Source organism: Daldinia decipiens (genome assembly GCF_022478715.1).
Source record: "Daldinia decipiens strain CBS 113046 unplaced genomic scaffold F4813scaffold_14, whole genome shotgun sequence".
Taxonomy (NCBI): Eukaryota; Fungi; Ascomycota; class Sordariomycetes; order Xylariales; family Hypoxylaceae; genus Daldinia; species Daldinia decipiens.
In genome coordinates, this window is record NW_026054557.1 from 547,462 (window position 1) to 574,441 (window position 26,980).

At 48.5% G+C, this 26,980-nt stretch overlaps 11 protein-coding genes across 11 annotated transcripts; 6 read left to right on the top strand and 5 right to left on the bottom strand.

Annotated features, from left to right (window-relative positions):
- The first annotated feature begins 493 nt into the window (after nt 1-493).
- Nucleotides 494-3,478, top strand: F4813DRAFT_57538 (cAMP phosphodiesterases class-II-domain-containing protein). The gene is made up of 2 exons (XM_049248653.1): nt 494-708; nt 1,486-3,478. The coding sequence occupies exons 1-2, from the start codon at nt 649-651 to the stop codon at nt 2,944-2,946; spliced, it is 1,521 nt and encodes a 506-aa protein (XP_049100171.1). The 5' UTR covers nt 494-648; the 3' UTR covers nt 2,947-3,478.
- F4813DRAFT_395930 (uncharacterized protein) lies at nt 3,477-4,832 on the top strand (the record flags this gene model as incomplete). The annotated part of the gene is made up of 1 exon (XM_049247764.1): nt 3,477-4,832. The coding sequence occupies exon 1, from the start codon at nt 3,747-3,749 to the stop codon at nt 4,830-4,832; it is 1,086 nt and encodes a 361-aa protein (XP_049100172.1). The 5' UTR covers nt 3,477-3,746.
- Nucleotides 4,833-5,669: 837 nt separating this feature from the next.
- F4813DRAFT_357744 (glycoside hydrolase family 28 protein) lies at nt 5,670-7,777 on the top strand. Its single transcript, XM_049243153.1, has 7 exons — nt 5,670-6,406; nt 6,475-6,555; nt 6,621-6,683; nt 6,730-6,826; nt 6,884-7,233; nt 7,304-7,405; nt 7,475-7,777. Exons 1-7 carry the CDS (start codon nt 5,876-5,878, stop codon nt 7,622-7,624), a joined length of 1,374 nt encoding a protein of 457 aa, XP_049100173.1. The 5' UTR covers nt 5,670-5,875; the 3' UTR covers nt 7,625-7,777.
- Nucleotides 7,778-8,158: 381 nt separating this feature from the next.
- Nucleotides 8,159-9,822, top strand: F4813DRAFT_357746 (glycoside hydrolase family 16 protein). The gene is made up of 3 exons (XM_049243154.1): nt 8,159-9,225; nt 9,334-9,386; nt 9,454-9,822. Exons 1-3 carry the CDS (start codon nt 8,579-8,581, stop codon nt 9,501-9,503), a joined length of 750 nt encoding a protein of 249 aa, XP_049100174.1. The 5' UTR covers nt 8,159-8,578; the 3' UTR covers nt 9,504-9,822.
- A 1,004-nt stretch (nt 9,823-10,826) lies between these two features.
- On the bottom strand, nt 10,827-13,345 carry F4813DRAFT_357750 (glycosyltransferase family 90 protein). Its single transcript, XM_049243155.1, has 2 exons — nt 11,133-13,345; nt 10,827-11,068 (listed from the first exon to the last, which is right to left on the bottom strand). Exons 1-2 carry the CDS (start codon nt 12,902-12,904, stop codon nt 10,972-10,974), a joined length of 1,869 nt encoding a protein of 622 aa, XP_049100175.1. The 5' UTR covers nt 12,905-13,345; the 3' UTR covers nt 10,827-10,971.
- Nucleotides 13,346-13,383: 38 nt separating this feature from the next.
- Nucleotides 13,384-14,879, bottom strand: F4813DRAFT_357752 (40S ribosomal protein S22). The gene is made up of 3 exons (XM_049243156.1): nt 14,745-14,879; nt 14,309-14,491; nt 13,384-14,066 (listed from the first exon to the last, which is right to left on the bottom strand). The coding sequence occupies exons 2-3, from the start codon at nt 14,439-14,441 to the stop codon at nt 13,807-13,809; spliced, it is 393 nt and encodes a 130-aa protein (XP_049100176.1). The 5' UTR covers nt 14,442-14,491; nt 14,745-14,879; the 3' UTR covers nt 13,384-13,806.
- Nucleotides 14,880-14,945: 66 nt separating this feature from the next.
- F4813DRAFT_57754 (40S ribosomal protein S12) lies at nt 14,946-15,950 on the top strand. The gene is made up of 3 exons (XM_049248654.1): nt 14,946-15,153; nt 15,302-15,617; nt 15,676-15,950. Exons 1-3 carry the CDS (start codon nt 15,151-15,153, stop codon nt 15,798-15,800), a joined length of 444 nt encoding a protein of 147 aa, XP_049100177.1. The 5' UTR covers nt 14,946-15,150; the 3' UTR covers nt 15,801-15,950.
- A 91-nt stretch (nt 15,951-16,041) lies between these two features.
- Nucleotides 16,042-16,592, bottom strand: F4813DRAFT_388996 (FKBP-like protein; the record flags this gene model as incomplete). The annotated part of the gene is made up of 3 exons (XM_049246767.1): nt 16,042-16,196; nt 16,306-16,417; nt 16,476-16,592. The coding sequence occupies 3 exons, from the start codon at nt 16,590-16,592 to the stop codon at nt 16,042-16,044; spliced, it is 384 nt and encodes a 127-aa protein (XP_049100178.1).
- A 296-nt stretch (nt 16,593-16,888) lies between these two features.
- On the bottom strand, nt 16,889-18,726 carry F4813DRAFT_57761 (uncharacterized protein). The gene is made up of 5 exons (XM_049248655.1): nt 18,489-18,726; nt 18,344-18,425; nt 17,723-18,281; nt 17,379-17,654; nt 16,889-17,299 (listed from the first exon to the last, which is right to left on the bottom strand). The coding sequence occupies exons 1-5, from the start codon at nt 18,633-18,635 to the stop codon at nt 16,978-16,980; spliced, it is 1,386 nt and encodes a 461-aa protein (XP_049100179.1). The 5' UTR covers nt 18,636-18,726; the 3' UTR covers nt 16,889-16,977.
- Nucleotides 18,727-19,387: 661 nt separating this feature from the next.
- On the bottom strand, nt 19,388-22,904 carry F4813DRAFT_57864 (pseudouridine synthase). Its single transcript, XM_049248656.1, has 5 exons — nt 22,510-22,904; nt 22,337-22,430; nt 21,940-22,278; nt 20,045-21,892; nt 19,388-19,966 (listed from the first exon to the last, which is right to left on the bottom strand). The coding sequence occupies exons 1-5, from the start codon at nt 22,635-22,637 to the stop codon at nt 19,583-19,585; spliced, it is 2,793 nt and encodes a 930-aa protein (XP_049100180.1). The 5' UTR covers nt 22,638-22,904; the 3' UTR covers nt 19,388-19,582.
- Nucleotides 22,905-23,217: 313 nt separating this feature from the next.
- On the top strand, nt 23,218-25,955 carry F4813DRAFT_57878 (DNA repair helicase rad25). Its single transcript, XM_049248657.1, has 2 exons — nt 23,218-23,326; nt 23,382-25,955. The coding sequence occupies exons 1-2, from the start codon at nt 23,299-23,301 to the stop codon at nt 25,844-25,846; spliced, it is 2,493 nt and encodes an 830-aa protein (XP_049100181.1). The 5' UTR covers nt 23,218-23,298; the 3' UTR covers nt 25,847-25,955.
- The last annotated feature ends 1,025 nt before the right edge of the window (nt 25,956-26,980 follow it).

The window sequence follows — 26,980 nt, forward strand, 5'->3', positions numbered from 1 at the left end:
TGCCCATACCGGAACTCGATTTGCGCTGCAGTGGAGTTTCCGATTAGCTGTGCCGTCTGCGCGCTAGAGCTGAATTGGATAAAAGCCACAGCAACTTAGGGGCTTGCACACATCACTTAACCTTAAAGTCAGAAGATCCCAGTTCCCCAGATTTCCAGAATTAATTGTCCACATGGGAGATATATCTTAAACCACCTCCGTCTAGCTTTTTCCTTTCTTTTTTCGTTTCCTCTTCTATTGTTACGGAGAAGCCGCCTGAAGAATTACAAAGGTCAGACAACGCCAAGAAAGGAAACAAGAGCTGGGGTGAGAGAGCGGCGCTGGAATTCAGAGTCATTCAAAGTCATTCAAAGTCACGTGCGGGATACGGAAAGTTTTAGGTGGTAGATAAACCTACCAAAAGAACCGATGCCGTAGCGCGCTCCTTTGGGGACGAATAGCGGCCTCAACGCTGTGCATCGCCCAAGCCACCTTCTCCAAACACTCCTTCGCATATCCAAGAGAAGAATTGATTGCCAGAAGAACATTCTTCGCCCCGGCGAGCGCAACAAACTAAACTTTACACATCAGTGTCACTAGACGAAACGAGACGAAACGAGACAAAGGTGCTACGGAACCGTCGCAATTGCTACCAATTGTCGCAAGAGAATGGCCAGACAGGACAGGATGAGAAATGCAAGTCAGCCTGCCTTGCAGGTCATTGTGCTGGTAAGTAAAGCCGTTTCATCTCAATCTTAGTTTCATGAAATGCAACTTGTTTGGAACAACGACCTTTGATTCGCCAGCAGCTGGTGCTGCTTACAACGCGACCCTCGGCCACTTGGATGCGAGCATGTATTGCACATATGAAATATCCAATCTAAGCCCGAGGTTTTTGAAGTCGAATGAAATAGTTGCACTGGCGCATGCATAGTCGGATCGATCGATATGGGGGAACTTAATTGGTTCAACAACTAAACCGCTCCCGACCCGACGAAACAGATACTTCGAGGCAATTTGGTCGCAAAAGTATTTGTTTGTTGGATTCCATGTCCCCATTTTTAAACAAATGAACAAATGATTCTCCGGTCGCCTTGGCTCCGAGGATTCTCTGGAAGAAGACAAAGCTTACTATCCTTCTGCCAGACTCGACGGCCGGTGAAAACAAATACGAAAGAGCAAACACCTCGAATTCCGAATTCGAGCCAAACCCAGCTATCGGATATAAGAAAATAGCAAATGTCACGTGTGTTCGCTTGTCGATAACTTCTTTTATCGGTTCTACCAATCTCTCCGGAAATAGTGACGTCACGAGCACCGTCTCTATCCATCCTGTACCTCGGGACCTTCGTTTAATGTATACCGGTCCGGTCCTTGACTCGGGTTACGCGGCGCAACGTTGAAATGACATTTGCTTCTCACACTGTGGATCCCAATTAGGATTAATATTGTGCTACTATGAATTATCGGTCTGATGTAGATACTAACATTCAATTCTCATATTAGGGCGCGAGTGGTGGACCACGGGAGGACAATGTCACCGCTTTCCTCGTACGGTCTGTTAGAACTAACTGGAGTCGGGGATCATTAGTTGCTCTCGATGGCGGCGTTCACCTCTCCGCCATCACTCAAATTCTCGAGGAGACGCAGCCACCAGGCCTCGGTTCTGATATTGCATTACCACATGTCTTAAGGACAGGACCCTTTGCGGGTATGGAAATCCATTCTACCTCGGCGTCGGCCAACGCACTTGATGTATCAAAAAATCTTGTCGACTCGTACCTAATCACTCACCCTCATCTGGACCATATCAGCGGATTCGTTCTCAACACCGCAGCTCCTCCAGGAACAAAACCAAAACGCATCGCCGGTCTGCCCTCCACCATCTCTGCATTTAAGACGCATATTTTCAACAATATCATCTGGCCAAATTTATCTGATGAGAATAATGGCGCCGGCCTCGTAACTTATATGCGTTTAATCGAGGGAGGTAGTCCGGCTCTTGGCGAAGGGGCAGATAGAGGCTACCTAGAAGTTAGCGATGGTCTCGCAGTTAAAGTCTTCGGCGTCAGCCACGGACATTGCATGGAAAAACATGCCCACAGGGGTTCGACGTCTTCACGCTACGGGAGTACAGATGGATCTCTCATATCGCCGAGAAATGTTAGTAGTACCAATGGCGCTTCGGGACCGTCAGTTATCTTCAGGAACGGTGTCAGAACTCAATCCATAGGTGAAATTGAGCGGGAAACAGAATGCGTCTACGACTCGAGTGCATACTTTATCCGGGACGCGTTCAGCGGTCGCGAAGTCCTGATGTTCGGCGATGTGGAGCCCGATAGCATCTCGTTGTCTCCAAGGAACATTGGGGTTTGGCTTGAAGCGGCTCCGAAGATCGCAACCGGACACCTCGCAGCGATTTTTATCGAATGCTCGTACGACGACAGTCGAACGGACGACAGACTCTACGGCCATTTAACCCCGCGTTACATCATCCAAGAGATGCAGACGCTCGCGGCAGAAGTCGAGAGAATTCGCCAGGTCCCAGCTAGGCTCGAACCGACTAAGAAACGAAAGAGGGAGCTGGAAGAATCAGGCAGGAGAGCCAACAGAGCCATTGCCAGGGCTACTCACGGGCCCGTACCGGTAGACGACCGGTCTGTGTCGCCGAAATCGATGCGACCACCAAAGGGCACGAAATCCGAGCCCAGTGAAAACATCATTTCTTCGCATCTCACGATTCCAACTGCCGAGATGAATTTGAAGGATGCTAGTATACTGCGGACTCCGAAGATGCCCAATGCTCTCCGAGGGCTAACGGTAGTTATCATCCATACCAAGGAAACCTTCGACGGCAAAGAACCGGCAGGAGACAAGATATTGAAAGAGATACTCGCACACGAGGAGGATGCCAGGCTAGGCTGCGAATATATCCTCTCGCGAAGAGGGCAGAGTCTCACTTTCTAAATTTCCCTTTAGTTACATGTACGGCTGGGGGGAAAGGGGGGGAGGGTGTTGGTAAATATAGCACTAGGTGTGTCAGCATGCAGTGTTTGCTGGACAGGGTTATACCATTTTTTTGTACGTGAGATAAGTTCGTTGATTTGTTTCAACATCTGGGTTAGATGTATGACACTGGCGTTTTAGGAAGAAGCTGTCGTCGGGACGAAGGCAGGCTTTGCGGTTTCGGCAGGCGTCAAGGACTAGATACCTAAATGGGGAGTTAGAAGGCAGGCATGGTGTAAGATGATGCGTATGAATTGTATGAATTCAATGAGGCGGATGATATTTTCGTTAAAAGATATTTGTTACTTCTTTATGATTATACTGCTTTATGGTTCGATAAATTAGATACCATCATAAGGAGGAGCCTATACTATTATGTCCTGATGGTTTACAGCTTAGGAGTCTAGTGTGAAATTTCTCTCGTTCCGATTCAACTTCGGGAACACTTTTGAGCCCCGAGCAAGCGTTCCGAAACATTACATCACCACCCAACCTAATAACAGAATGCTCCTTTTCCGAAAGGGATTAATTGTTTTCTAAACACTTCCAAACGCAAACAATTAACTATATATTATATATTAATAAACACGGCCATTTGTAACCCTTACAGAGAATCAAGCAATCCTACAAGCACTAAAAGTAGGAAGCCACCTCCGTCGTTCCGCGCCGTCTCCTCCGGTAATTGGCTATTCCGCTACGCTGCATCTCTCGGCGACTATCACCCGCGTGTAGCCGCCTTGCGGCATTATAACTTGCTCCTCATGCCGCCTCCTCACCACCGGAACTCTTTCTTGGCAATCTGCACACTGCGAAGAAGACCAACGCCGCGCTTTGTGGTACCTAGAGCCTTTTTGTTAGATTCGATATTCGTCGTCGCCGCCAACAACAACAACAATATGTTTGTCTCTACTCAGCAGGAGGCGGCTATTAAGCGGAACCCGCACCCGGACTTTAAGAAAGTCGAGGCGTCGCGCCCGGACTGGGATAAGGAGTCTCAGCTCCGGTATACCAAGACCGCCGCCCCCGACTGGCGTGTCGGCTCCGGCGCTAATAGCCAGCGCGCGGCAGAGGCGGATGAAAAGAAACACGTGTGCATCGACCCGTACGAGGCGGGGCGCCCCCTCACCTTCAACTACAAGCTGCTGATCAGCGGCATCGTGCCGCGGCCCGTCGGGTTCGTGTCGTCGCAAGCCGCGGACGGCAGCGCGCGCAACCTCGCGCCGTTCTCGTACTTCAACGTGGTGAGCAACGACCCGCCGCTGTTCGCGCTCGGGGTGGCGGCGACGCTGGCCGCGCCCAAGGACACGCTGCGCAACATCCTCGACAGCCGCGAGTGCGTCGTCAGCATCATCGGCGAGGACTTCCTCGAGGCGGCGAACGCGACGAGCGTGGACGCGCCGTACGGCACCAGCGAGTGGGACGTCAGCGGCCTGACGCCGGCGCACGACACGCGCGACGTCAAGGCCCCGCGGGTGAGGGAGGCCGTGTTCAGCGTCGAGTGCAAGCTCGAGAGCGTGCGCGAGTTCGAGAGCAGGGCTACGCCGGGCAAGAAGACGGGGTGTCTGGTGCTGCTCGAGGGCACGCGGTTCTGGGTCCGCGAGGACGCGCTTAACGAGGAGCGGAGCTTGATCGATCCCGCGGTGCTTATGCCGGTGAGCCGGCTGGGGGGGATCACGTATGCCCGTGTTAAGGAGGCGGTGGAGATCGAGAGGCCGAGGTTTAGGGAGGATTTTGGTGGGGCGGAGGGGTTGGAGAAGTTGAAGGGGAAGGGGAAGGGGAAGGGGAAGGGGAAGGGGAAGGGGAAGGGGGAGGGGGAGGGGGAGGGGGAGGAGGATAAGTCTACGTAGTGCTTGACTTTAGTTTGATATCTGGGGCTAGAAAATATGGCTTGTTAGAAGGGGGGGGGGGGGGGGGGGGTATTTCTGTTGTCTGAGGCCCGGTAGAAGGCGCATTATCTAGCAGGCGGAGTACGAGGTGAAGATGCTGGAGTCTAGACGCATTGTCGTATTTGAAGCAACTTAGCATAGAGGTTGAAATAGATGATAGATGCGTATATAATACAGTAAAGTATGATTGATCTATTCCCAGAATATAAAACGGGTGTTTGTATAAGTGTCTGTGATACTAACAAATAACAAGTCGAAGCTTGAACACGACAGCTGACTTGTATATCTAAGACAACTAACTACCTAGGTACGCATTGTCTCATCTCAAATTCGGTTCCACAGCAAGCACACATCCAAGCCAGAATTGATTTTATTTCTTTTATAAATCGGGTATAGGTAGCGATTACCTATGCTGCTATGTAATGCATAAAAGCTTGATAGTTTACCATGGTACAATACCATTAGCCTAAGCCAGGGGTATATTAGGGGTATATTAGGCGGTAACCCCAGATATTCACCTCAGATTATGCGGGGAACTATCCGGGTTAGTTGTGGGGGAACAGGGTGGAAGTTTCTTAACAGTTGATCCTTTCATATAATAAACGCCTAACCTACTACAAGACCTATCCCCCAATGCCAAGTGGGATTCAGTCCTACTTTTGGAGGCTCGATGAAGACTAGCCTGTTAACCAAACGACCTGGCACCGCTGTAACATTGGCCGACCTGCCGAGATCTCCAGGAACCTATAGCAAACCCCACAGATCATCCACCTATCGCTGTGATAGATCTTCCCGGCATCTTGGTCCGGCATCTTGGCCTCGTGCCGTTTCGAGCCCGAACGTGTAAACCTTCCAACTTTTGTGTTAGACATCTCTGACCTAGAAATATGTAAATACCACCTCTAAGCTTTCTTTCCTTTGTTAGACACTGGGTAGATAGACGCTCGTAGCTTGCGCTATCGGACAAACAGCTTTCGACGAGTTGCTCCTGTAGCATTTCGAAGATGCAGCTCAACCCGGTGAGCTTGCTTGTAGCTGCGCTTACTCTTCTCTCCCCAGCACTTGCGACGGGACACTCCAAGATCCCATCCCGTCCCAATGTCGTACCAGGTCCTTATAACGCCGGCAGAGCCATGCCACGCTCGCCTCCGCGTGAGGAAGGGCGGTACTGCCATGTAAAGCAAGGATGTAGCACGAGGCGCGACGATGCACCGCATATACTGCAAGCCCTGCAGGAATGCAACGACGGTGGCACCGCGGTATTCGACAAGTCGTATCAAATCGGCTCGCCGCTGGATCTTAATTTTCTCAAGCACATCGATATTGCCATCACCGGCTCCATCGCTTTCGACGACTCTGACGTATACTACTGGCAGAACAACAGCTTCAAGTACGAGTTCCAGAACCAGAGCGTGTTTTGGAAGCTCGGTGGAGAGGACGTCAATATATACGGCGATCTAACTCTGGAGGAGGGCAAGAGTGTCATTGATGGGAAGGGCCAGGCGTATTGGGAAGAGTTGCAGACTAATAAGGCTGTAAGTATATTTATGATAGCTTCGGTATAGTGTTCGTTATATAGTAGTATTAACTCTAAGATTTGTAGTTGTATCGGCCTATGCTCTTTGCCTTCGACGGCATGAAGGGGGCCACCATGTCGAATCTGCGGATGCGCAACCCGCCAAACGTAAGGGATAATACGAGCGATAGTTGGCTATTAATACCGGTAGCTCTTGACTGACATGCTTATAGTGGTTTAATATCATTGCGAATAGTTCCGACATCGTCGTTAGCAACATGGATCTTCGCGCAGAGGTAAATAATCTTCGCCCAGAAGTGCCACGGGTATTAACAGCTATAGTCTCTCAACGGTGTGGAGATTGCCAACTCGGATGGCTGGGACACCTACCGTTCTGACCGAGTAGTGATACAAGATTCTTTTATTCGAAACACTGATGGTATGTATAAGATAGCATTCAACTGTTCTAGATTATTACCAACTTCTAACTTACAAGACTGCGTGTCCTTCAAACCAAACAGCACCAACGTTGTCATCCAAAACTTAGAGTGTATCGGCTCGCATGGTATTAGCATTGGTTCCATCGGCCAATACGTGGGCCAAACGGACATAGTTGAAAACCTGCACATATACAACATCTCTATGACCAATGCTAGCGATTTTGCGAGAATAAAGGTGTGGCCTGGCGCTCAGACTAACTTCCAGACTCATCTCGTCGGCGGTGGAGGATCCGGCTACGTCAGGAATGTCACTTATGACCTCCTCCATAGCATTAATAACGACAGGGCTATCACTATCACGCAGTGTTACGGACAGAGCAACAAGACATTATGTAATGAGTTCCCGGTAAGTGTCACAGGAGGCCAGAAATCCTTATATTAGGACGCTTTCGCAATACTAATCCTTGAATATGTAGGCCAACTTAACTATCGAAGACGTGACCATGAAGAATATATACGGAACGACGTCCACGAAGTTGGACCCGCAAGCAGGCTCGCTCGTATGCAGCGCACCAGACGTAAGTTCTACGATCCTACGCATCTTGAAGCAAGGTAGCAAGGTATGCTAACCCAAAACCCAAAATCAGCGGTGTAGCAATATCAAAATCGAAAATATTACGGTCACGGTCCCTAGCGGAGAGTCTCCTGTTTACGAGTGTAGGAATATGGACAACGGCTTGCTACAACTAACTTGCGTTGCGGAGTCCGAAGAAGACCGGGATACCAAGCAAGGTTAAGGGGTGCATCCTGTCGTATGTTTGAATAAATAATGAATAAGAGGATATATTTCTATAGTGTTGATGAGAAGGAGAGCAAGCATAAACCAGCCTGTTCTTGTATGCAAATTATATATATTGATAAGACTATAATGTAAATAAACTCATTGCAACTTCTTAATATTTAACTTATATAAAGACAAGCATCGCTTATGTACCTATTCATTACCCTTAACTACCTAGATTCAAGATACCAACTAGTTAACACAACATGGTACTCTGACTTGAATGTATAATAGCAACGGGAAATGAAGGGGTATCTAAGCATAGGTAGCTATTTACAACATGCGAGAGTTCAGTATGTATTCGAGATCATGTCAAAAACTGACGTTAGCCGCACCAATACGAGGCTGAGCATCAAGGTTGAGCAAGTAGAATATGCCACCGCCGATCCCGTCAGGGGTATCGGCATAATAACCGCATTAAGATAGGTAGGCCTTAATACGAGTATTAACACGAGCCACGATCCCGTCACTGCATTGACACACACACACACACACACACACTTCTTGCTCTCCTTCTATTTTCGTGTTGGCATCTACGTACATACTGACGTCGTCTATAACCCGGCCTATCAGATATTTACAATCGAGGGTTCATCCGGATAAATGTCGACTGCGGTAGTTATACCAACATACAACATACAACATACCCCAGATGGGATGCTGTATGTACGGTACGAAAACGTACACTGAAACTCACTTAATTAATATTTCCACCATTGGCACGACTCCCCCTCCGTTATGGTCCAGTTTAATCTCGAATCTGCCGGCGAGTCCAGAGGAGTATTTATTCGACGGCTTCGCTCGTAGCCAGACCAGACCAGACTCTTGAGTTTGTATTCCCACAGGGGGCACAAGGTTATACATACTATACCATACTTACCAAGCCACCACCACCACCACCACCATAACCATGCATCTACTCGGAGCATACTCGCTGCTCCTAGCAGCCGCGTCCTGCGCCGACGCGGTCCGCACCATCATCCCCAAAACAAGCTTCGACTCGCAGGCCAACTTCGACGCGGACTGGGCCTACAACTACCCGTGGGGCACCGATCACAACGGCGGCGCGCGCATGGACAAGGCCCAGGTCCAGTTCGCCAACGGCATGGTGACCCTCACCGCGAAGAAGGTCACGGGCCAGAAGGACGCCACGTCCGGCGGCAAGCAGATCAAGATCAACTACCTGTCGGGCGCCATCCACGGCAAGGAGCACTTCACCGTGGCGCAGGGCGGCGGCTACGACTTCTCGGGCGAGTTCAAGGCCACCACCACCAAGGGCACGTGGCCCGCGTTCTGGCTGACGGCCGTCGAGGGCTGGCCGCCCGAGATCGACATGGCCGAGTGGAAGGGGTCCGGCAAGATCTCCTTCAACACCTTCAACACGTCCTCGGTGCTGTCCTGGAAGGACGTCACCTACGCCACCCCGGACCAGTTCCACTCCATCAAGTGCGAGATCCGCGACATCAACCAGCGGGATGTCTCCGTCAAGTTCTACATGGACGGCGCGCTCGTCACGACCCAGGTCGGCGGCAACTTCTTCGGCAAGGCCATGTATCTGTAAGTCTATTTCCGAGCCGGCCTTGTTCATGACTGCCCAGCTCGCTCTGCAGCGTATATGAAAGCCGATAGTATAACTAACGGGAGCCTTTTTCTTCTTCTCAATAGGATTATCAACTTGCAAATGGAGGGTTCGTCCGGATCTCCAGGTCCTACCAGCAGTAAGTCCACGGTTCAAACTTCAAAGCGGTCATGTTCCTAGGTAGCTAACGACGAATGAACAAATAGACACGCTGTATCAGGTGCGCAACCTAGAGGTCTTGAGCTATAATCCGTAGTGCGGGGTGTAACAGCATAGGTAGGTAGGTAGACAAGCAAGGAGTTTGCAGAAATATCCCACCTATTCTAACACCGAAGCCTCGGTTCCTATATATGAACCCAAGCGAAGACACCGTAGGTCTGATTGTTGGCAAGAGAACCGAAATACGGGGTTAAACAAGCGTAAAAGGCTATCTATCTATCTTCAATAACATCCTTCAATAACATATGCAGTACCGTCTAGTGACCTGCGTAACCGTGAACGGATTCATGATTGCCTATTAGAAAGACCAGTCTAGATATAAGTGTCATATAAGTGATAAGTGCCATATAAGTGCCATATACGTGCCATCTTACCTTACGAACAGGAGGCTGGGAAGCTCGTATTACCCCATCCACGATAACGAAGCTCGGCGCTTATTCCGCTTATACGAATAAAAGCTCGCAGCCGTAATCATCGGGGAGTAATCTACCCTAGTTTTCAATCAAATAACTACCTCCTAACCTAGGTAATCATCTATAAGTCGACCACCATCTCCTTGTCGTGGACCTAACTTCTACGGTTGACTCTTGACATACATACCATACCGCCTCTACCTCTGTAGTAACCCTTTCAACAAAGACCAAACAACTCAAAAGTCCGTATAAAACGCCCTACTCTCTAGTTAGTCCTCTCCACAGCAGGCAGCAGCTTAACACAACATCATGTCTGTCTGCCTCAACTACACAGGTGCTCGACCCCTTCCACAACTTACAAGAGACACACACAGCCGACTCCGCGTATACGATTTCACCAGCAGCACTAACACGAAACACCCAACATCTGATTAAATATTCGCTTAATACCTATATACCTAAAGCATATAATGTCTTATCTTGCATCCAACTTAACCTAGTCAGGATTAAGCATTAGATTCCCGCTCCGCGAGGCGCAGTACTTTACCTAGCGGACCCCCAACCTGCTTGAGTATATATCTAGGTTAGGTAACTGCCTGGATACCCTACTTAGATAGGTAGATACATAAGGCATATGTAGTCCGGGCTAGTCCAGTCTGCCCATCTACATCATCTACTTGCTCGCCTGCCCGACGAAACCTCGAATAAATATCCAGACGCTGTCCGCTGTCCGCTATCCGCTATCCGCTGTCCGGGATATACTCCGCTCTGGATCCAAAAACTCCCCTCCCGTCGTATATCGAACCGCGGGAAAGGGGGCTATGCGCCGGACTGTCCGGTCCTCTTCCCGTAAATACACATATATATGTATGCATATAGTACCATCATCCGCCTGTCCGCATGTGTATGTGCATGCATGTGCACTGGGAAAGACAAAGTGAAAAGTGAAAAAAAAAAAAAAAAAAAACTCCGACCATGCAGCTGTTTTATACAATCCGTACGCCGGCCTGCCATATCTACTTATGCCTATGTAGCATATCCTATCCTATCCGTTTTCGACCCTCATATTAACGTGTCCGCTTTATCTTTCCGTCATGGGCTAGGGGGGGCTTCTCGAGTTGCCTTAACCGTGGGTGCTCCTACCGAGTATCCGATGTTCTCGCGTTCGTCGTCTGCGACTCGGCCGTATCTGCGTCTGCGTTAGCACTCCGATCTACCGAAAATAATAATCGAATCGAGCTGTCGGGACATACTCTAGCAGCAACCTAAAGAACCACACCTCCATGTCCTCGTGTCTTAGGACCTTATTCGCCCAGTCGCGCTGCTGGTTTGCGAGGCGCTCGGCCTCCTTCGCCCCCAGGTCGCCGTGACCGAAGAACCGGACAGCCTCGAGCCACTCCTCCCCCTGTATACTGAGGGGGATGTAATGCGCCCACGGCTTTAGCCATTCGAAGTGCCACTCGCGGAAGATGGCCCATTTGTACACCAAGCTCTTGCTCTTTAGGAACGCATAGAATCGCCCGCTGAACGCATTCCCGTCGATGTCCAGCAGATACTTGTACTTCCACGCGTCCTGTTGCTCTACGTGCCCCTTGATCGTGAAGAATTCCTTTTGCGCATCACAGTCGCCGGGGTCGCACTGCCCCACTCCCGAGAAGTATACGTCGATGATGTCCTTGTAGTCGCCCCGCGGTACCTCCTGGACCCCCCATTTGCCATTTACCTGCTCGAGGATTTTAACGTTATCGGCCGCGTTCATCTTCTTCACGAACCGCTGTCGGTGCTGTCGTCGCCACCCGCCGTTCCTACTAAAGCCACCGGTCGTGGAGCCGCGCCAGTAAAACTTGTCCTGCTTCTCGGTCCACGGAACGTCTTTTGCCTCGTCATACGTTACCTTCTCGAACCAGTACCACGGCGACGGGTACAATATATCAGAGTAGGACGAGATCTTGGACTGTGAGAATATCGGGAATAGATCGAGGACGATGTTGTATGCGTTCGGCCGGTCGAAGAAGCCGAACGTCGAGCCTAGCGACGGGGAATAGCAGATATCGGACATGGCTGTGATATTGTAGATGAAGCCTAGCTCTCCTAGGCCATACTTCGAGATGTCATCTTTCCTCTCTTCTTCCTCCAAACCTCTAGAAGGACTATCCGGGGGGCACGATAACCTCGAGTGAGTCCAGGTTGGCTGGTGAGCAAAAATGTTGAATCGCGTTAGCTTGCTCTCCTCAAATTTAGACCCGTCATTCAGTCCCTTGCCCATCGGCGTGAACTCGTTTCTCAAGCGGGAATGGGAATTGGCCGCAGGCATATTAATCTCCTTAGCCCTCTTGACTAATCTAGCTAGGTCATCATGCGGTACGACGACTCTCGACTCGTCGTGCAAGTTAAAGCACAGGTCCATATCGGGTAACCACTTTAGGAACTTCCCCATCATGCCCGCAGTGGCCTCTCGCTGCCACTCGCTCCCGCCCTGGATATGCGTAATTTTACCGTTTCGGATCTGGACACCTAGCAACGCGTTGTCGAAACCTAGAGCCTCCCTGGCGCGCGCGCGTATCGTGAAGGGCTTCAGCCCCCAGAAGGGCGTCAGCGACTCGTGGATCATGTCGAACTCGTCGATGAGCTGGACGTTCTTGGCCTTTGCGAACTCGAACCATTTGTCGAAGTTGGGCGGCGGCGGGATCCCGTACCGCCTGCGGTACTCTGCAACAGCATCCTTGATTGTCTTGGATTGGCGTGACTTGGTAGCTTCGAGGTCTTTTTCCGCTTGCGTGATCAAGTAATGCATAGGATGTTCTCCAGCAGGAGCGGGCTTCGGCTTAGGATCAAAGGGGACCGGGGCCGCCAGCGGTTGTGGTGCATTGCTCGAGCCATCTTTCCCAGCGCCGTATGTATACGATAAAGGTCCGGGTTTGAGGTCAGAAAGGTTGGTGCCGGAAGGCGTTAACCGGAAGAGTGTGATGACGCAGATACCGAGGAAGACGAGCCCGCCGGTCAGGATCAGTTGGCGCGGCCGCATTTCTCTTCATGCCCTAATCCCACCCGCAATTTAGAAGGCTCGATGGCGTCGGCTGAGAATTGTTGGCGCAGCAGGAAATAATGATGTAAAGAATGACATTGGTACATGTACCTATTCGTGGAGAAGAGGGATAACAGGTAGGTAGGTAATTAGAAGGAAATATGGAGATATAAACCTCTGAAAGAAATGGACCCGATGAGGTTCAGGAGTCCTTTCCTGTTTTTTAGTTGCTACATAGTACCTCTGTACGTAGTGCCCCGGTATTTGTTTTCTTAATCCAATTAAATACTTCCATTCAATCAATAGGCGTGCGGGAGGACGCACTGTGACGCGTTTCTGACCCGGCCTAGCCATATTATCCATGAATCATGTACAAATTATTTCGAACTTTGCGGGCCGCAATCAGGGGTATAAAGCATGTAAATGTGAAAATAGCACAAAATCTGGGCACGAAATTCGGAGGATTACACTTGTCAATGGAATGGATGACAGAACTTTAATACTAAATAAACTCAATTACCCGTCACCGTTGTACGGAAGGATCAAGCTTTATTTTCAGTTAGCTACATAAGGTATTGTACCATGTTATGTAAGCCCTTCAATGAATTGAGCATTGAATGTCCTAGGTGCTATGTACAAAGTACTATGAGGTACATAGTACAATCGGCACTTTCACATGGCACTCCCGAGGTCCGCGACTTGGCAACATACAGGGGAACACAGGGGGCTAGACGCATGCAAGAACTGGACTTGTGTAGCATTTCGTGGTATCGTGGTGTATTTGGCTGAAAAACATCAAGCATCATAGCTTGGCCATTATCCATTCCTCCCAAACGCCGAAAATGCCCTTAGTCAGTTCTCATATCCCTTGCACCTTTTTCTTTTTTTCTTTTGTCACCCGCCTAGTAGAAGAAACCAATAATCTTGCCAGAAACGTGCTTCCTTCGGGCCTCCTCGTGGTCCATGATACCGGCAGAGGTGGTAAGGATGATGTAGCCGAACTGACGGGCGGGTAGCAGCTTGACAACCCACTTCTCGAGGTGGGAAAGGTGGACGTTGTATCGGGGAGAGATGACACCGCACTTGTTGATGCGGCCGTTCAACTGCACGACGATCTTGCCGGATCGGTGGTCATCGACCTCCTCGAATTCGCCGATGTAACCTATCAAGGAGAAAAGCGTTAGCTGGATGTAGCGAAAGACTAAACGTAAGACTTCATTTTGGATATATCAGAGAAACGTGTAAGATTCCTTCGCCAGAAAAAAACTTCGATCTATCGGCAACTTAAAAGACTTCGGTCGTAGGGCGTTTTGAGACCGTTATCCAGTTATCATGCCGAATGCTTTATACGTGAGGGATGTCGGAAAGGTAGTTTGTGCGGAAGACGAATAAGACATGACCTACCGTGACGCTGCATAACGGTCAAGAATTTGATGATGACCTTGGAGCTAGGTCGGATGAGGACCTGGCGCTTGCCGGTCTTCTCGGCGTTGTTGATGGCGTTAAGCGCATCGTTGAGGACTGAAGTCTTGACCATTTTGGCGGTGTTGCGAGATTCTCAGACCGTTCGAAAAGGATGTGAGGTATCTGTTGATAATGGTGTTTGGTTAGCCTTCAAAAGCCAAGAGCATGGAGAGTGCCCTCCCCCAATGTGCCACTTTGGGGAGGGTTCTACCCGCTCAGTACTGGAGAGGAGAAGCGTATCAGAAACCCGACTCGTCCATCGCGACGCGAAGGCCGGCGGCGAGGTCTCTGATTGCTCTCCCCCCGGCTTCTTGAAGGGCGCATTGGGGGATGGAATTTGCCTCAAATTAAGGCATGGCGACTTATTATAACATACCTCTGTAGAGGTGCTTGACGCTCTGGTTTGTGCTTGTGGTGCAGAAGTTTGGTTGAAGTGAACGGAGTGAAGGTAGAAAAAAAAAAGGTAGAGGGATGGTTGGCGGTCAGTTAGATTGATTTCTCTTTTTTTTTTGCGGTGCGAAAATTGTGGTGGGCGGGTCGAATTGGAAATCTCCACCCAATGGGGTAAATCTCGGCCAACTAACCCTAAGCGATACACAACTAGTCTTCCCCACTGCACCTTCCCTAACGTTCAAGCCTCGATTGATACACTCTATTTCCATTCGGCGATTTGGAACAATTCCAGATTTTCGCACGACTCAACCCACCCACCAAATTCACCTTCACAACTCGACACAGCAAAACCACTCTTCGAGGATCGCACCGGTGTCACAAAATTCAAGATGGTATGTTTTATTATTTATTATCTACTATTGCTGTGCTCCTGCACGTAGCGACAAGGATATTTAAATGCGACGGCCTTGCATCTTGTGCTCAAGTCTCAAGTTGCTATTGTGTGCGCGCAAGCAATTTGCTAACAAATATTCACTTTAGTCGGACGTAGAAGAGAACAACGCACCCGAAGCCCCCGAGGAGGTTGAAGTCTCCGCCGATGCCTCCAAGGGCCAGATGTCCGTTCTGGATGCTCTCAAGGGTGTCTTGAAGCTCGCCCTTATGCACGACGGTCTTGCCCGGGGTCTCCGTGAAGCATCCAAGGCCCTCGACCGACGACAAGCTCACATGTGTGTTCTGAACGAGTCCTGCGAAGAAGAGGCCTACAAGAAGTTGGTCATCGCTCTCTGCTCCGAACACAAGATCCCCCTGATCAAGGTTCCCGACGGAAAGCAACTGGGCGAGTGGTCAGGTCTCTGTAAGTTACATGAGCCTATGGGATTATACAATTCGGAACTAATCATAATGCTATGCAGGCGTCTTGGACCGAGAAGGCAACGCGCGCAAGGTGGTAAACTGCTCTTGCGTAGTTGTCAAGGACTGGGGTGAGGAGTCGACCGAGCGAACCATCCTCCTGAACTACTTCCAGACCGAGCAGTAAGGAATTCATCACGGGCGTTGCGCGGGGATATAGACAGTGGAACGGGATGATTTTCAAGCCATCGTCATCAGCCCTTGGCATGTACTCTACCGGCTTGACCATCTGGCATAGATGCTGGAAAAAATAAGGGGTCTATACTGCATCAGGAATCAAGGAAAACTTGCATTACCAATCTCGGCTGCGAAGCCTCTTTTTCACCCGTGAAGGTTTTTTTTTTTTTGTTATCATGGTGATTGTGAGCTCATTTGCGCTCTTCTACTACAATCAGGTGATATCCGAAAGCCGTCTTCGCCTCTCCGATGTTGAGATTACTGCCCTTACTCTCTGGTAGCGCGAAAGCAACATCTTCAAATTCAGGTTGTAGTGATCCTTTCCGTTGTGTACCGAGGAGACCGCCTAAGGTTCCCAGGTCAGTTTTGGACTTATATAGGTACCAGACACAAGGTACTCAAGTATCAAGAAGTAAAGTGATACTGGAGATTCCGACCCGGTAGACAGAACGTACCTTGTTTAGCTTTATCCTCGCTATACTCTCTAGCCACCGCGATGAAATTATTCAAAGTGGGATCCTCCCTGATCTTAGCCAACGCTTCTTCCTTCTTGGAGTGCTTTTCGCACTGCGAGCTGTGTGTCAATTCGTATACTTCAGGATGAGGAGGTCGAGCCCTAACTTACTAGGATATGGCGAACCACAACAGACTGTGCGCCTTTTACTTTACCACCCTTTTTGTCATCTTTGTCGCCAGAGTCCTTGTTGTTCGACTTGTTATCGGCCTTCTTCTTCGCACCCATTTTGAATGATGTTGATGTTAATAGTTGATGTGAGAGCCCCACGTTGATCTGATCGAACTGACGTGCAGGTAATAGGTAACCTAGTAATATGAGGGGCTATTAGCCGGGCTGCCGGGCTGCCGGGTCATGTTCGGCTGGTTGGCGGCCGTCAAATAATAGGCCCACTAAGCGCATCCCTTTCCTACCACTTACACGATAGATAGGCCATAGAACTTAATCCAAAATACTCTAGGTTACTATGGTTATAGGCTATACGCTACAATTTACTAAGGCTGGATTCTTGATAATATATAGGACAGTGAGTGATAGACAGTGAGTGATATAGAGAGGACTTAATATGTGGACTTTGTGTGGCATCATAGTTGCCCGCCATCGGGCCTTACCCCTATTCTTGAGAATCAGCCCTAGACCCCCAACGTGAGACGGACGCTCTAAACAGACGCGCCCTTCTCCAATCCTCTCTGTCGATCTTCTCTTCCTGGCATCTAAGCTTCCACTCCAGATAGCTTGTCTCCCCCTGCAGGAGCTTGATCTTGTCGCCTTCGAGCTTTTCGTATAAGTTCCAGTCGTCTAGCTGGGAGGGTCGTGGTATGCTTTCGATATCTTCTACAGACACCTTTGAGCTCGGAACACGCTCAAGTGTCAGTTCGAGGCGGTAGATGTTTGTATTATTGTCGAGCTTGCACCCATACTGCTTGATAGTAAAGCTTTTCGATTGATGAGTAAATGTTTTGTCATCTGCCAACTATATGGAGACAGACAGCGAAGGGTTCTGGTATAACTCACAGTCCATCATAACGGACGCCTGCCTGCGGCGCCAGAATACTCTTCAGTCTGTAGCCGCGAAGAACGCGGATCTGTCGGCCGACTTGGGATATCAGAGCGATATGCATGTCCCCAGACCTTCCTTCGCGGACGTATTTATATGTTTCACCCCGTATCCACTCCTCCTGTCCGGTAAGCAGAGGTAGAGTAGTGATACAATACCTTCCTTTCGTCGGTATCTCCAACGAACTAGCCACCATACCATCTCTCTCAGCACATGTAATGTTCAGCCACCAGCTGGATGGCACATATCATGTCAGAAACAAGCCAATCAAACCGCGAAAGACAAGACTTCGAGAACTTACTGTCCGGGATCGAATTGTAGGTTCCCCTCAAGCTCAGAGATTGGGTCGCTCACTTTTGTCTGCCACTTGCCCAGGTCGTAGGCTAGGGAGGTGTTGAACGAAACATCCTTGAGCCGGCCGCCCTTGACCAGCGCCGCACAGCGATATTGATCCATCATGAAGTACTGCTCGCGGAATCTGCGCCTCCACGCGCGCCATAGGTTCTTAGCATGCGATATAATGACGCGAAATTGCAGCGAGAAGCTACCAGTTGCCGTACCTGTCCTCATCAGCGGGCTAGAAGCGCCTCTCATCTTCTCGGCAAACTGTAGAAGCTCGGCCAGCAGCTTGTCCAGCCGAGCGTGCTCAATGGTCTCGATGTCGAGTATTGGATGCCCCCATTGCTGCTCCTCATCTCTAAGCGCCGCCTCTAGGAAACTGTTTAGTCTCTCGGTTTCAGGTCCCACACTTCTATAGTGCTTCAAGTTTACCCTGACGGAGTCTGATAGTTCTAGTAAGGCCGCTGGATTCCAGTCTAGCTCGGCGGGTTCATCGGATGCCAGTGAGAACGCAGATTGGGCTAAGTACATCCGTTGTTAATGAGCAACTATAATTAAATGGTAGTTAATTGAGCTACAATACCTCTCAAAGGCAGCGGTCTCCTGCTAAACGGTAAGCTGCTAGCTCCGTCTAAACTAAAGTGCTTAACGTTCCGGCTTGGGACCTGTACATGGTGAGTAATATTATCAATAAGCCGCATATGTTATTGTTTTCTATGACGTATTACCTGGTTCGTAATATCCTGTTTTCTACTGAAGAGGAAATGGTCTTGTTCATCGTTGCTGATTCCAGCAGGTTTTGGCTTCAGATATGGCCTTGGTACGTCTACTCGAGACCGGGTGCTCTGGTTGTACTGCGCAATTCGTTCGAGCATGCTCACTATGTGGTATAGTTAATAGGCTAGTATATAGTTGGCTCGTCTCGTAGCATTCTAGTTGCAGCTTAGAAGCTCTTAGTCCGACTTGCGGTAGCGATATCTAGTATACGGTATCCTTGAGACGACCTTACGGACAGAAATTATTATAGACGGATTAATGAGGTTTGATTAGCAATGCTTTAAAGTAGGTGTACTCGATATAGGTGTACCCGATATAGGTGTACTTGATATAGGTGGTCGAATCGATATACTAGGGAGGGGCTAATGTTATTAAAGAGGCTTGTGAACAAGAAGATATGCCTCACTCCTCTTCCTAACAAAGGGAAGTCGCTATTCGAAGGCCATGATGATATTATGGACCTTGTGAAACAAAGAAGCCTTAGCTCTCTACATGTGGCACTCTGCGCTTGCCTTAGGTATGTAGGTACTCATTACACTACATAAATATATATGTACCTTATACGTAGGCCCTCACTTGGATACTTCGTGATACTATATGCTACCTGGGCACACAGCGCATTTGATTTGTTTAGAGGTGGTAATAGGGTATCTTAGCTACCTAACTGCCATAGAATACCAGAATGATACGAGCCCAATGCCCACTTCTCATTACAACAAAGCCATATCAGCAATTTAGCGTGTTATCTCTTTAGTAGAACATGATGGCAACATTGTAGGGCCATGTGCTTATATATCTTGCATTCCCGTTGTTGAGTTAGTATGACTCATAAAAGTTTGGGTCCTTACCGACGGAGGAACATCAAAACACGATCAAGTTATGAATGCTTCTAGGTCCTCACACTCTGCCAATTAATCTCGTGTGTTTTGGCTAAGAAAACTACCTGCGGGTGTAGAAAAACCGAGGGACTTCTAGGTAAAATGGAGAGAATAGTGCGAAATGGACTGGGTTCATAACAGTGAAATGCTAGCATTAGATCCCTTCGTTATAGGGTGTTGGCAATATCTTGGTCGGGAGAGGTCGATGGAGAATCTAGAATAGCCGTGTCATCGCTTGCGGGGGTCGCCCCTTGAAGTTCTCGAAGAACCATAGTTGCGTACTGGCTAGTGTTTAGTGCAAAGCGAAGGATCACTGCGATTTTCTTCTCATCAGTAGTAGTGGCATTGGTTAACTGGTCCGACTCGTTCGCTTTGTGTTCGCCGTCGTGGATGTCACCTAGGGGTTCAGTATGATGAGATGTTTCGGCTACGCTATCACCCGATGACTTTGTTGCTTCGTTCTGGCGACTGGTGGTGCTAGGTAGGTCTGCGGTGGGCCTCGACGTCTGCCCTTCGGGTTGAATCTCGGACGTAGTTGTATTCTCGGAAGACTTCATGATGCAGTTGTCAGTAAACACTCTCAACGCTGCCATCAGTAGTTGGATAGCACTCTTTGTAACGGCTCGCACCTGTGATGTAAGGGTGGTGACAAGTAAGGGGCCAGAGTCTCTGTCATCCTGGCCTGCCGACTGCACCCCTTCGATTGTATTTGGCTGATCTGCCTTATCTGCGTCTACTTGCATCTTATCTTCATAAGTTTGCGAGATACCGTTCTCGCTCTCTGCTTTGATATCATCTGTTTGCTCAGAAACTTTAACTCGTTTGTTACTTCCGTTGACTGAAGTCTGCACCCAGGTATCTCTTGTCCGAGTCTCTGGCATGCCGGTAGACTCTTCAGCTTTTCGTCTCTCGGACCTGGCTCGAGCTTCTTGGAGATCACTATCTCGTACATTATCGGCAAAGCCTTGCCACGTTGAGGGTGGTCCTGGTGCCTCTCGCTGAGCGGTTATGCGATCCGCTGCTTCTTTAGCTTTGCGGATTCGTATTAGATCTAAATCAGTCGGTACTAATTGTTCCGTATCATTCAAGTAGGTTCGGACAGAGGCATCTGGTGTGCCAATGAACTTGCCCATGAGCTTGCGGTAGGATCCAGGGAGGCTAAAATCTTTCTGTTGCCGGAGCATATTTTGAGGGTCTAGCCCGCCATTCTCCTCCTTAGCCATGAAGTCTCTATAGAACTGTCCAATTTCATTATCCGGGTATACGACGTCCCAACCCGGAGACGGCAATACGACGTCAAAGATGGAATACTTCCCGCCACTAGCTTCTTCCTCTGTTAGTGCATGTACTTTCAACCCGCGTGCATCCTCGGCAAAATATCCTCCGTCCATAAGATGGATCATGTCTTCTTCGCCGTTTCCGTTCTGACGGTCTTCTGACGAGGTAGAAGCTTCGGAACCAATGAGGACCAAGTCTCCTTTGACTACTTGCAGGCCGAACTGCTCCCAGCGTCTGCTTGCGACAAAATTCCATACTAGAGATTGGTATGCATGAACATACATCGTACGCATCCCACGACCAATTGAAAGGAGCGCTCCAAGAAAATCCCTGGGTTGTTTATCGAGGTGACGCATCAATGCAGACTCGACATGACATCTTCTGGGTAAACACTTAAGCGCATCCTGCGACTTGCCGGTCTCTGAAAAGATTGAACAAGCCCGTGCACGATACGTATCCTCACGACGTATCGATTCGACAGAGCTAGGGTCGGAGATGTCTAGTAAAGCAGGGTCGAAAGATAGTAGAGCTTGTATAGCGCCTTCGAAATCACGGTTGAGAATCTTCATGCCGATTTCCTGAGTTCCAATTTTATGTGTACCAAATCGCTGAGTGCCATAGTAGTTAATAAAACCATTCCGAGTGACCTGCTCCAATGCTGTCTTTATGGTAGTATCTGCAACTTCGAGTTTTTGTTCAAACGTCAGGTCTTGCGTGTCACTAAAGTAGCAGTTCTTGAGAACAATAACAAACTCATTCCCGCTATGGTGTCCCAGGTGGATAGAATGCTGCTCGAACTTAAAATCTCCGAGTTTCACGCCATATATCTTGTCGTTGTTAAGAGAAACTAGTGACTGAGGATTCCGTCTCCGCATACTGACCCGCTGGGTAGTCACAGCACGGCGGTCTTTGGTGCCAGCGATACCGAAGAAGGCGGGCTTGAGATTTAGAAAACGGGCTATTTGACCAATCGCGTCCATCGTATCTCGGTTCTCCTTGTAGAGCGTAAAATGTAAAAATTTGCCGTCTTGATCTTGGCCGCCATTCTGGCCGCTGTTTCTGGATCGCTCATTTCTAGACCTATCATTCCTTGAGCGGTTACCCCACTGCTGGTTACCTTTGGTGACAACTGTTGCTTTAATAGAGCCATCCGAATCCGTGGCAGTGTCAAGTTTTCCGCTAAATATGCGACGAATTTCCTGATTTGAGTCAGTTTTACTCGATCGGAAATATCTTGTGGACTTACTGAATGAACCCGGGATCTCTGGGCTTTATCAGTTATTGCTGCGATCGTCACAAATTTGGAGGTTTTAGGTTGTGCTTTCGTGCTTTCGTTTGCCTTGCTATATAAGTCAATTAAGCCTTCTGCAGTGCTTTGACCAAGGAGATCTATGAGAACTGTCTGATCGGATACGGATATAGTGGTGGAACTTCCTCCATCCTTTGGCTGCTCCGAACTGGCTGATGGCTGAGATGCCGTATCGTTCGCGGCAACAATATCAACGGTATCAGTTGTGAGGGTTTTACCCTCTTCAGAATATAATGGCTTGGCAACTTGAGGCTTTGCTGTTGGCTGATCAGGAGTCTATCGGAGTTAGATGCTTTAGTTAAGGGCTACAATGTAGAGGGTAAACCCGACTCACAGGTTTTGCCAATTCCCTTGCATTTGTCTGGAAATCATGCAGATGGACCACTTCACCATTCTTACTGATCTCATGGACTTGAAAATCAGTGAATCTGAAAAAGATTATTAGAACTGAACCGAATAAGCGAACCGACGTTATAACGACGATTCAGATCAATCTATATCCCTTACCTTGTACGGACTTGGCCATGCCATCTATGCTCCTTCTCCGACACATAATGAAGAATGCCAAGGCGTTGTTCCAAGGAGCTTCGCATTGAGGCATCGCTGCCTTGGGCCATAGCAGTATGAGTCGCCATCCTTGAAGTGTAGTATCAGAATTTAAAAGAACTAGCTATGTGTTTAGGCGCATAGATGCTTATCGAACATCCGAATAGCTCTGTTGCGATGAATAAATCAAAGTTTATTAAGATCCCATGTGTAGTATTATGAATTGAGGTTATCGGGATGATTAACTAGAGGAACAAAGTTCGAGTTGCGATAGATACATGTATCTAACTTAAACGCTTGTAGTATTTGAGATTTTGAAGGTTATAGCTTTTAATGGGGCAGTTTCTCTACATATCAGTTTGCTAATTCAAAAGTTTTACCGGCAGAAAGTTGAATACCTATGAGGGCGGTGTAAGAATGGTGGAAGGCGGTGGGTACCTATGTATGTACAATACATGTTAATCCATTAGTTGCTGCATGTCTCCACATCGTACATCTATTTTTACTAGGATTACCTACAGGCATATTGGAAATTCTCCGACTGGCTCAAAAAACACTGACCATAGCTTAGGTACATAATAGTGTACATATTTGTTTACGTAAGATTAAGGTTAAACGCATTAGGTTACATAGGTATGTACCTTTACATTGCCTCTCCGCGCCTGCCTTGGTGATCTTTCTTTGACTGTTCCTCACCTTCCACCTTTCACCTTTCACCTTTCACCTTTCAAGTTCAGATTTGATGTCAAGATGCCAGCGAAGAGAAAAGCTTCAGGAAGTATGTCCAACTATCCTCGCTTGCTACATGAATCCATCATGCTGAACTTCTTAAGACGTTATAGGCCCCGCTAAGTCGGGAAGAGCCTCTACTACTTCGACACCCGGTCCTTCGACGCCTCGATCCATCGATAGCGACGATGATTCAGATTCTCCAGAGGAGCCGGCCGAGAATGAGGAGCAGCTACAAAAGGTCGTAGATCGTTTCTCCCTTGCCACGTTTCAAGGCACCACGGTGCACGAAGAAGATTGGACTTCGAGTCGATTTTTTAGAGGGGGAAAGCGGGATTTCTCATACTTGCCTCTGAAGCCCGATTTTAAGAGTCGTCCTATATGGATCGATCCTCAGCGAGGACGGATCATCCTAGAAAACTTCAGCCCCTTGGCCGATCAAGCAAAAGACTTCCTCATCACCGTTGCCGAGCCTTTATCGCGTCCGACCTTTATCCACGAGTATGCTCTTACTAGTCACAGTCTATACGCTGCTGTATCAGTTGGGCTACAACCCCGAGACATCATCAACACCCTAGAACGGTTTTCAAAGACCCCCGTCCCAGAATCAATAACGAAATTTATTAGTAGTTGTGCTTCAAGTTATGGCAAAGTGAAGCTAGTCATTAAGGATACGAAATATTTCGTAGAAAGCACGGACCCAGAAGTACTACAGAAGCTGCTAAAGGACCCGGTTATCGGACCTTGTCGCGTTAAGGGGACGGAAACTGTTATTAGCGCCCCTTCTATGGGTGGCCTGGTGATTCCCGGAACCTCCAATGCCGCAGGAGTACAACAAGCACAAATTAAAAAGGATGAAAAGGCACAACCAGAGACAACCGAGGGGGCGCAAGCTCAAGATCCTTACGATGCTCTAAGAGAAGATGATGATGACGATAACCAGGAGGCCGTGCATGCCTTCGAGATCTACGACACGTCTATCGAAACCGTCCAGAAGCGTGCCCTGGAGATTCAATACCCTATGCTAGAGGAGTATGATTTCCGCAACGACGATCGAAATGCGAACCTCGAGATCGATTTACGACCAGCTACACAAATCAGGAGTTATCAGGAGAAGAGCCTTAGCAAGATGTTTGGTAACGGTAGAGCAAAAAGTGGTATCATCGTCTTGCCTTGTGGCGCAGGTAAGACGTTAGTCGGAATCACTGCTGCCTGTACGATCAAGAAGGGCTGCATCGTACTTTGCACGAGCACGATGTCGGCTAATCAATGGCGGAACGAATTCTTAAAATGGTCCAATATCAGACCCGATGATATTGCCTTATTCACTTCGGATCATAAACACAGGTTCCCCGGTAATACTGGTATTATCGTTACAACATATCCCATGGTGACAAACTCGGGGAAGAAGCGGGCTCACGATTCACAGAAGATGATGGATTTCCTGACTAGTCGTGAATGGGGTCTGATGTTGCTCGACGAGGTTCACGTCGTGCCCGCCAATATCTTCCGGAAGGTCTCACACTCGATCAAGAGCCACGCAAAGCTCGGATTAACTGCTACGCTACTTCGAGAGGACGATAAGATTTCAGATTTGAACTTCCTTATTGGGCCGAAGCTGTACGAGGCGAATTGGATGGAGCTATCAGAGCAAGGTCACATAGCCAAAGTCCAATGTGCTGAAGTGTGGTGCCCGATGACGGCAGAATTCTTCGACGAGTTCAACAGACAGAAGAAAAATCGAAGTCTCCAACAAAACTTATATGTCATGAACCCACGAAAGATCCAGGCTTGCCAATTCCTCATTGATTATCACGAGAGGCGAGGTGACAAGATTATCGTCTTTTCGGACAACGTATACGCCCTCAAACAGATCGCCTTAGCCCTCGGAAAAGCTTACATTTGTGGGTCTACATCGAATAATGAGCGGACGGTAGTGCTGGAGAATTTCATGCATAACCCCCTCGTCAAAACTATCTTCCTGTCCAAGATTGGTGATACATCTCTCGACCTTCCAGAGGCTACGTGTTTGATCCAGATATCCTCGCATTACGGTTCTCGTCGTCAGGAAGCACAGCGATTAGGCCGGATCCTCCGAGCAAAGCGGAGATCAGACGAGGGATTTAATGCATTTTTTTACTCACTAGTCTCGAGGGATACACCCGAGATGTACTACTCGACCAAGAGACAGGCTTTCCTTGTAGATCAAGGATATTCCTTTAAGGTCATCACGTCTCTTACCGGAATGGAGAAGATGGAAGGGCTCGTGTTCAGTACGCCTCAGGAGCGTCGCGAGCTTCTCGCCAAGATTGTAACCGACACAGAGAAGCCGGATGATAGAGACAGGGATGATACCACGGATGATATGTTTAATATAACAGGTTCGAGAAAGAGAGGTCGAGTTAGACGTACAGCTGGTGGGCTTGATGATCTTAGCGGTGGAAAGGACATGGCCTACATCGAGCAGAGAAAGGGCGCGAATAAGGGGCTCAAGAAGAAGCCAGCCAAGAGTAGCGCCTTCTTCAAGAAGATGGCGAGGGAGAAGGAAAGGCTCAAAACTCAGCGCTAGGATGCGTGAATATATTGTGTATACTACCGGGGCGCAGAGAAGGAGTGACACCAGCGTATTTTGGAGACTATGCGGGATATGAATATACCCCAAGTACGGTTTTCACCGCTGGTTGACAGGTAGTACTCATGCTACAGGCGTATCGCCATAGACGATACGGCTCAATACAGAGGTACTTTATCCGGGTGTGGCTTAGTGATCCCAGCGCAATGGACAGATGCATCCATCCCACGATCACGGCTGCAGTGCTACGTATGAAATGCAACCTAGCACACGTACATTGCGTGACACCGGGAGTTATTTAAAATTTGCTCAAGACACTGCACGACATGGGCTGACTTCCACGGGATTTGATTGGGGTCACATTTTTGCTGAGGGATAAGGGGAGGCTTAACTCGAATTACATCTACAGTATTTTCCTTGTAATATCAGCATTCTCGATGTATGGGTTAACCGAAATATCAACTTGATCCGCTCTGCCTACCCTCTTAGGTAGGTATGATGGTATGGTGGCATCTACGAGGCTGTATTGATGTTGTTGCTTTTTTATCATGAATAATGCTAGAAGCTTTTTGATATGCACGTAATTGAATATCACAAAGGGTTACCATCCATTTATACCTAGGTACATAGGTAGGTACATACCTATGTATTTTTGAGGTATGCACCTTAGATACAGTACCTGAGTACATGGTTAAAATATACCTACATGTACTAGTCGTGGGTGACATCATCACCTAAGCACCATACATTACAATATGTAACGCAGTCACATGTCGGAATGTAGCTGTCGGCCAAATATAGCCTCCCTGGTCTATATGACTAAGTGCACAGTTTGTAATCTGTAAAACCTTCCGGATCTTTTCAAACATCTCCAAATTTTGCAGATGGAGGTCACATACATAGTAGTACTCTAAGGTCCACGTATGCGATTCTACAGTGCTTAATAGAGGGATGTGAGTCTAGAACCTTCCGAACCCTATTCTGTAAACAATTGACCACAAATTGATTGAGATGATTCAGATGCCGGGTGCTGACAAGCGGCATGGAGGTAGCAACAGGACTTACTATGTACATTACAGACTGGAGCTTATACTTTAATAGCCTTTTTCCTACCACGTAGCACCACTGCCG